The sequence below is a fragment of the Podarcis melisellensis genome, assembly GCF_964234715.1.
Source record: "Podarcis melisellensis genome assembly, chromosome: 16".
In the NCBI taxonomy this organism is placed as follows: domain Eukaryota; kingdom Metazoa; phylum Chordata; class Lepidosauria; order Squamata; family Lacertidae; genus Podarcis; species Podarcis melisellensis.
In genome coordinates, this window is record NC_138533.1 from 2,446,640 (window position 1) to 2,455,443 (window position 8,804).

At 53.4% G+C, this 8,804-nt stretch overlaps 1 protein-coding gene across 2 annotated transcripts; it reads left to right on the top strand.

The window, feature by feature from the left end:
- The first annotated feature begins 655 nt into the window (after window positions 1–655).
- On the top strand, window positions 656–8,554 carry C2CD4D (C2 calcium dependent domain containing 4D). Of its 2 annotated transcripts, XM_081892666.1 has the most exons (3): window positions 656–981; window positions 5,224–6,398; window positions 6,667–8,554. In XM_081892666.1, exon 2 carries the CDS (start codon window positions 5,314–5,316, stop codon window positions 6,385–6,387), a length of 1,074 nt encoding a protein of 357 aa, XP_081748792.1. In that variant the 5' UTR covers window positions 656–981; window positions 5,224–5,313; the 3' UTR covers window positions 6,388–6,398; window positions 6,667–8,554. The 2 variants fall into 2 exon arrangements, with proteins under 2 accessions (XP_081748792.1, XP_081748791.1); XM_081892665.1 differs by having other exon boundaries at window positions 657–981; window positions 5,224–8,554.
- The last annotated feature ends 250 nt before the right edge of the window (window positions 8,555–8,804 follow it).

Sequence of the window (8,804 nt, forward strand, 5' to 3'; positions counted from 1 at the left end):
ATGGACTGCAAGAAGACCAAACCTCTCCATTCTGAAGGAAATCAGCCCTGAGTGCTCACTGGAAGGACAGATCTTGAAGCTGAGGCTCCAAGATTTTGGCCACCTCAGGAGAAGAGAAGACTCACTGGAAAAGACCCTGATGTTGGGAAAGATGGAGGGCACAAGGAGAAGGGGAGGACAGAGGACGAGATGGTGGGACAGTGTTCTTGAAGCTACAAACATGAGTCTGACCAAACTGCGGGAGGCAGTGGAAGACAGGAGGGCCTGGCATGCTCTGGTCCAGGGGGTCACGAAGAGTCGGACACGACTAAACAACAAAGTTGTCAGTTCCTATCTCTCCAGTTATCCGAATGTCGACTGGATAAATGAGGCCGCACTGTTATGCGCCAAACCAGAGAAGTGAGTTGCTCGAGCTGTTATGTGCCAAACAAACTCCCCTTTAACGCATCGTTTCAAAGAGGCAGGAAGGACTTGCCGCTAAAGTATTTGCAAACATTTGCCACCGCTTGGAAGAATGATTCCTTTGTGCTAAGCTACCTAGCAAAACCAAGGCAGGCGGCTTGCCAAAGAATCGGGGAGCAGGGAGAATATTTCAGCCCAGCACTGAATCCAGAAAGAACCCAAGAAAATAGATCAGCTGTCATGTCGACAGAACTGGACACTCTGTATCAAGGGCTGGAGTTTCCGCCTCCCTCCAAATTGTGCACCGTCCTCAAATGTACTCTTGAGTTTCTTAGCACGCTAGTGGGTTTGGGAAAGGAAAAAAATATGAATGGTTGTGTTTATCCGGCCCGAAAGCCCTCTAGTGGGAAACTGAGCAACTCGCCGTGAGTCACACAAAAGAGTGACGTCGGAAAGCCCAAGGTATAAACAGCGGGACGGAAAGCTTGCCTGATGCCAGCTGGTCACCCAGAGATCCGAAGAAACGAGACGGGGGAATTCAAGGAAAGGAGAAAGGGGGACATGAAGGAACAATGGCAGGTAATTGGCTCTGTTGGGCTGGGTTGTGGGGTGCAAGTTAGCTGGAGAGGTTTTCCCAGGAAAGAGAGAGTGGGGAGAAAAGTCAAGACGTGGTGGGGATAACTTTTTCTTCCTAGCAGACAGGTTGCGTGATGTACGATGGAGGAAAGCTGACTGCTTGAGGCTGGTACCTTGCAAGGCTGTGTGTGCCAGGAAACTCCAGAGGTGGCCAGCTCTACAGATCCTGAAATCTTTCACCTTCTATCTATTTTGCATTCTGTCGTGCATCGTGCACAGACGTCTATGCGATGGCAACGGCGCGCAAGGAACTTTCTACACTCGGCCTGCAGCGATGGGAAATTCCATTGCACCGTGTGGCTTTTGGAGATTTCAGGTGGAAACACCCAAAGAGTGTTTCTTGGGGGGCACATGGAGCAGGAATTTGCCGGAAACGGAAACGAGAGGCGAGATCTGTGCTGCTGCAGGAAAAAATCACAGCATATGTATGTTTTTCCCTTTTTGGCGTTCACCAGGCTGATCGGAGGCATCCAATTTCTGGGACCACAGGACGCAAGGCATGCCATTGGCCACAGCTGCCATGCCACTGTGTTTGAGGACAATTAGGAATGTGCAAGTTGGAATTTCAGGTGCACCTTTTGAGAGCAGCTTACCCTCCCACATAGAAACAAGCCTTTTATTTTGGGTCACTTTTTGCATTGCCGTGAAAAGGTTTGCAGGACTAGCCTGTGGGGCAGGGGAGAGGAAATATGTCCCTGTTGCCAAGACAGTCAGGATGCTCTCCTGCTTTGCATGGCACGTCCTCTTGTGGTGTGGCGACATAAATGACCAGACAACAAACTAGCCGGATTTGGGACTCCCACTTCATGATTCTTCATATATCATATAATTCCATCTAATAGCGAGTGCAGCTGGCGACTGCCGACAGGACTGTAATCGTAAGAATGTCAGAAGAGCCTGCCGGATAAGGCCAATGGCTCACCTAGCCTGGCACCATAGGCACCAACTCCCAGGGCCTTCTTTGCAGTGGCTCCCCATTTTTGGAATGCTCTCCCCAGGGAGGTCTTGCTGGTGCCTTCATTAGACACCAGGCTAGTGGCGCTGGGGACATGGGTAGGACTGTGGGTTAAACCACAGAGCCTAGGACTTGCCGATCAGAAGGTCGGCGGTTCGAATCCCCGCGACGGGGTGAGCTCCCGTTGCTCGGTCCCTGCTCCTGCCAACCTAGCAGTTCGAAAGCACGTCAAAGTGCAAGTAGATAAATAGGTACCGCTCTGGCGGGAAGGTAAACGGCGTTTCCGTGCGCTGCTTTGGTTCGCCAGAAGCGGCTTAGTCCTGCTGGCCACATGACCCGGAAGCTGTATGCCGGCTCCCTTGGCCAATAAAGCGAGATGAGTGCCACAACCCCAGAGTTGTCCGCGACTGGACCTAATGGTCAGGGGTCCCTTTACCTTTAAGAACATCATATCCTCTAAAATTTCTCTGATGATAATAGGGACATCCTATTCCATAGGAGAAAGCCCTGGTTTAAAACAGTGAGGACTAGAATCTTTGTGGAAGGGCCATAGCTCATGGGTTAGAGCAGTTGCTTTGAGCACAGGAGATCCCAGGATCAGCCTCGACAAGGAGATACGTTGCTCAGCTTTCCACCCCGTACAGAGAGAGCTCCGGCTTCGAATTCCCTCCTCCTCCTGACATTTGAAAACTTTTCAGAGGGCCTACGAGAGCAGAATGACGTCAGTGGCAAAGAGCTACTTAGCTACGCTCCGACAGGCAGCGGGTTTAATGACTCTGTTAGGAGGTGCTACAGCCACCTTTCGGCTTTTGCCAGAGGCAATGACTCTCTCGCTCTCTCCCACACGTCCCTTTCGAAGGAAGCAAAGACCACGGGGTCATGGGGAATAGAAAGGGCACTGCTCCAGTTTGCAAAGAGGCTTTCAGGTGGCCAAATGACTTTGAAAGAGGATGGGACAAATTCTTTCTTCACGGGACTGTGTAACTCCCTCCCACAGGAGTGGCCACCCCATTTGGACGGCTTTAAAGGGGACTGGGGGAAACCGTGAAGGAAAATGATATCAATGGCTGCGTGCCACAGTGGCTCAGCAGGAGGGGAGAGCGCTCCTGTGTTCGAATCCTGACTGCTGGTTTCCCACGCAGGCATCTAGATGGCCACTGCGAGAAAGGGGTGCTGGACTGGATGGGCCATGGGCCAGATCCAGAAGAGCTAAACTTACGTTCTTATGAGCGGTGATGAAGGGGGTTGTTCAGTACAGTTTACATTTCGTGGCGCATGTGAGAATCAAAAGGGGTTGCGTGTGGAGGAAAGGAGGAATTATGAAAACAAACAGGGATTTATGGGAGTGTATTGGTGGGCTGAAAGGCAGCAGTGCCTAGTGAGTGGATCAGCCACTTTGCACCGGTGGGTTTTCTTCCAACACCCTTAGCTCCTTTCAGCCTTGTGACAACCCTATAAAATATTTCGCCCAAGGAGAAAGCATCCTCCAAATTCTCTGTGTGGGGTGGAAATAGTAGTGGAGGAAGGCAGGTATCCTTCTGGGGGGGGGGGACCCCATGGAATTGTGAAGCATCTGGTTTTGAATTCGGCAACCTGAAAGAAAAGAAGAGTTTCTAGTCCTCATGAGACCTGAACATGCTTTTTTCTTTACCCTCTGTCAGGGGCTGGCTGGATGCTGGTGAATGTGTGCCGGGGGAGGGGGGCTGGAGCCAGACTGGGGAGAGGGGACCTGTGTCAGCCAGGAGGCAAGAGTCGGAGATAGAGGGAGCTTCAGAGCTGGAGGGTGGAGCGCTGGAGGAAGAGGAGGAAGAGGCAGGCCAGGCAAGTGGACTTTCCCACCCTCTCCGGCACCACTGCCTCCCAGAACCAGGAGGGGGTGAAAAGGGAGGAGCAGAGGGCATTTCCACGCAGGCCTAGTCTCTGGCTGTCTGTGCATAGCGCATTGAGGGAAAGGTATATAACTGGGGAGGGGGTCCCCTCTTTCTGCAACTGCTCCATAGACCTGGGAATAGCTGCCTAGATGCTAGGCTAGTGGGGGGGGGGCGGTATTTGGAGCCGAAAGAGGGTCACCTTTGACCACAAAGAGTTAACTATCTGCCATGTGCAATTCTTTCAACAATGTCTAGGCAACACAATGACCATATATATGTAATAGGCAATCTTTATAGAATTCCTTCAAATCATAAATTCAAAATGATATCTTTAGTCTCAAAGTCTCTGAAAATCTTTAAATGAAGTGAGGTGCCAAACTTTGTACGGTGGAAAACGAGCTGTGAAGCTTTGTGTATTCAACAATGATGTCCAACACTGAACTTTGTACAGTGGAAAACAAGCTGTGAAGGAATCTACATTTCAGCAGTGACTACATGAGCACTGTTCCACAGAATTTGATATTTTCATTTATATACACTCATTCGAAATAAGATGGGTTTATAAAGCATTCTATATCCACCCACCACGCTGTTGAAGAATTACTGTTCAGTGTTGGACATCACTCATTAATACACAAAGCTTCACAGCTTGTTTTCCACCGTATAAAGTTTGGTAAGGTAAAGGTAAAGGAACCCCTGACCATTAGGTCCAGTTGCGGATGACTCTGCGGTTGTGGCGCTCATCTCACTTTAATGGCCGAGGGAGCCGGCGTACAGCTTCCGGGTCATGTGGCCAGCATGACTAAGCCGCTTCTGGCGAACCAGAGCAGCGCACGGAAACACCATTTACCTTCCTGCCGGAGTGGTGCCTATTTATCTACTTGCACTTTGACGTGCTTTCGAACTGCTAGGTTGGCAAGAGCAGGAACCAAGCAACGGGAGCTCACCCAGTCGTGGGGATTCGAACCGCCGACCTTCCAATCGACAAGTCCTAGGCTCTGTGGTTTAGCCCACAGCGCCACCTGGGTCCTTCACAAAAAGTTTGGTACCTTGCTTCATTTAAATATTTTCAGAGATTTTGAGACTAAAGATTTCATTTTGAACTTTTTATGATTTGAAGAAATTCTATAAAGATTGCCTATTACGTGTATATGGTCATCATGTTACCTAGATGTTATTGATGTTCTCTTTGCAACACAAGGGTTTGTTTCGATACTATGTGCAATTCTTTGGCTTGGGGGTGTCCTTGACACCCTCCAAAGCTGTAGCAGAAAGATTGGACGTGTCCCTGGGACTTTGGCCGTGGCAAATAGCCTCTTCCTCCCTCAGGTGCTAACCATTTTCCATCTTTCTTCCCAGACCACCCTGAGAATCCTTGGTGCTCTCGCGGGACCTCTGCCCTCCATCCTGCTGTGAATCCCCCCTTGCTCGGCCTCTGCCTGCCCTGAGATGTTCTCCAGAAGGAAGCCCCCCAGCCCCTGCCCCACCTGCCCCAACGTGATCACGCCGGACACGATCCCCACCTTCTTCATCCCTCCCAACTTGGCCAGCCTGCAGGAGCGGCTCTCATGCAGGAGCGACAGCCCCGACGGCCGAGGGATCCTGGCCCGGTCGGCCGAGCAGCACGTCATCCAGGTGGAGAGCCCGGAGGAGGGGGAGGTCCAGGCCGTGGGGCGCCTCTACAGCACCTCCTCCATGCCCCACCTCGCCAGCCCCGCGGGCTTGCCCTACCTGCCCGAGAGCCCGCACACTCGCCGCCGAGAGTCCCTCTTCCACGGCGGACGCCTGCCGCGCCGGTTGCAAGGGGCCCGGTTCTCCGGCCCGCCGACAAGACCTTCCCTGCAGCCCGGTTTGATGTTTGACAGCGACACGGCCTCCTCCACCGAGACGTCTCCTTTCAGCTCTCCCCTGCTGCCGCGGCCTCTGAGCTGCCCTCCGTTCTGTCCGGCCTACCGGCATCGCCGAAGATTCGCCTTCTGCTCCAGCGACCTCGGCGCTGCCCCACGGCCCAGCTCCCTGTCCCCGGAGGAGACCAGCTCTGCCGACACCAGCCCCAGCTTTCCTCGCCGGGAGAAGGATCCCCCCTGGGGCTCCCCTGCCCCACTGCCGCTCTTCCCGCTGGACCTGATCCGTTGCCACGAGCGGCTCACCAAGGAGGTGGTGCTGACGGTGAGCAAAGGCGGGCGGCTGAGGCTGTCCAGCGAGTACCTGCAGCCCCAGGGGCGCCTCCGCGTCCGGCTAGTGTGCGCCGAGGCCTTCTACCCTCCCCACTGCGACCCGCGGCACTTCAGCTGCTGCGTCTCCTTGCAGCTGCGGCCCGGGGAAGGCCTGAGGCAGCGCAGCGCCGTCGTCAAGAGGAGCCGCAACCCCATCTTCAACGAGGACTTCTTCTTTGAGGGCGTCTCCCCGGAGGAGCTGTCCAGGTGCAGCCTGAGGCTCAAGGTGCTCAACAAGGGCTCCGGCCTCCGGAGGGATGCGGTGCTGGGGGAGTGCGACGTCCCGCTGGATTGCCTGCTGCCCTGATGGGGGCGCCGGTGGGCGGGAAACTCACTGACAGGAAGTCGCTGCTGTCAGCAGGAAGTCGGTTCAGTTGGCAGGAAGGGCCATGGGCAACTCCCCAACAGGAAGTGGATGCTGTCGGCGGGAAGTCAGTTCAGTTGGCAGGAAGAGGCATGGGCAACTCCCCGACAGGAAGTCACTGCTGTCGGCAGGAAGTCAGTTCAGTTGGCAGGAAGAGGCATGGGCAACTCCCCGACAGGAAGTCACTGCTGTCGGCAGGAAGTCAGTTCAGTTGGCAGGAAGAGGCATGGGCAACTCCCTGACAGGAAGTCACTGCTGTCGGCAGGAAGTAGGTTCAGTTGGCAGGAAGAGGCATGGGCAACTCCCCGACAGGAAGTGGATGCTGTCGGCAGGAAGTCGGTTCAGTTGGCAGGAAGAGGCATGGGCCACTCCCCGACAGGAAGTGGATGCTGTCAGCAGGAAGTCACTTCTGTTGGCAAGAAGAGGCAGGGGCAACTCCCTGACAGGAAGTTGATGCTGTCAGCAGGAAGTCAGTTCAGTTGGCAAGAAGAGGCATGGGCAACTCCCCGACAGGAAGTGGATGCTGTCAGCAGGAAGTCGGTTCAGTTGGCAGGAAGAGGCATGGGCAACTCCCTGACAGGAAGTGAATGCTGTCAGCAGGAAGTCAGTTCAGTTGGCAAGAAGAGCCATGGGCAACTCCCCGACAGGAAGTGGATGCTGTCGGCAGGAAGTCACTTCTGTTGGCAGGAGGAGGCATGGCTTCTCTTGCTCAGGGTCTTCCATCTTAGCAAAGAGGGTCTTTTTGCCGGCTGGGTAGACCTTTGTAAGAATGAAAGAAGAGCCTGGTTGCTGGATCAGGCCCATCCAGTCCAGCATCTCACCATGGGACACCCAAGGCCTGGGGTGGGAATCCCACAAGCCCACTCTGCCGCCATTGTGTCATGGAAGACCTCTGGGCCGCAGCCGGATGGGTCTTGTTTCAAATCAATCTGTGGACAGTGTGAAGAAACAGCTCTTCCTGTGTTTTGAGCCGCCGGGCTGCGTTTGACAACAACACACATACAAACACCCTGCAAATATTTCCGGGGGAAAGGTCTCAAAGTGGGGACTCTGGTAACCACATCCAGGCTCATGACTGGATGCCAACAGCAGAGGGCGCTGTCGGGCTACACATTTCAGCACTTGGGTTCTACCAACACAGCAGGAGGATCTGCAGTTTTTGAGGTGGCCAATTGTTGGGGGACCAAGAGTGAGGCTCTCTGAGACCCATGACACTGGCCTGACTGGTCCCTCAATATGAGCCGCTGGAATCCTCTCCACTCTTGAAATGTGTATTTCCAAGGTGACGCACCCCTGCATTCATCCATTGGTGTGGCTGACCCTCGCGGTCCCTTCCAGCCCTACAGTCTTATGATTCTGTGATTCTCCCATCAACCCTTCTCATGCCAAATGCAGGAAGCAAGGACCAACAGGATTAACAGCCCGAGTGGAGCAGAGGGGAGGTGTCAGAAGGAACTGCAAGGTCTACTTGGTGGGAAACGAAAGGGAAAACACACGCACTGGGGGTGGGGAATACCTAATAATAATAATAATAATAATAATAATAATTTATTATTTGTACCCCGTCCATCTGGCTGGGTTTCCCCAGTCACTCTGGGCGGCTTCCAACAAAGACCAAAAATACACTAAAACGTCACACATTAAAAACTTCCCTAAGCAGGGCCGCCTTCAGATGTCTTCTGAATGTCAGGTAGTTGTTTTTCTCTTTGACATCTGATGGGAGGGCGTTCCACAGGAGGGGCGCCACCACCGAGAAGGCCCTCTGCCTGGTTCCCTGCACCCAAGCCATTCAGCACTGGGGCAGCCTGCCTCAGGAGATGATGGGGTCTTCTTCATGGGAGATATGTGAGCAGAGGGTGGACAGCCATCGGCTAGGGATGCTATGGTCACAAGATTGTGCCCTGAGCAAATGAGGGGTTGGTATAATGGTCTGCCAGTCATCTAGCTCATACTATTACAGTGGTACCTCGGGTTAAGTACTGAATTCGTTCCGGAGGTCCGTTCTTAACCTGAAACTGTTCTTAACCTGAAGCACCACTTTAGCTAATGGGGCCTCCTGCTGCCGCTGCGTCGCCGGAGCACGATTTCTGTTCTCATCCTGAAGCAAAGTTCTTAACCTGAAGCACTATTTCTGGGTTAGTGGAGTCTATAACCTGAAGCGTGTGTAACCTGAGGTTCTGCTCCCTGCTTTGAAAGAAATGGCTGGCCGGCACCCAGAACAAGCACCTTCCTTTTGGGCTGCCAAGTTCTCACATCCATTTCCTCCTCCCATCAGCTATCGCCCTGCAGGCTACATGACGCTCAGGGTTCCTTTCCGACTCTCTGATTCTATGTTTTCCAAGGGTTTGAAATACAGTCGG

Bases quoted from the DNA above. Each gene is read 5' to 3' on its own strand.
- C2CD4D (XM_081892666.1), top strand. From the start codon at position 5,314: ATGTTCTCCAGAAGGAAGCCCCCCAGCCCCTGCCCCACCTGCCCCAAC.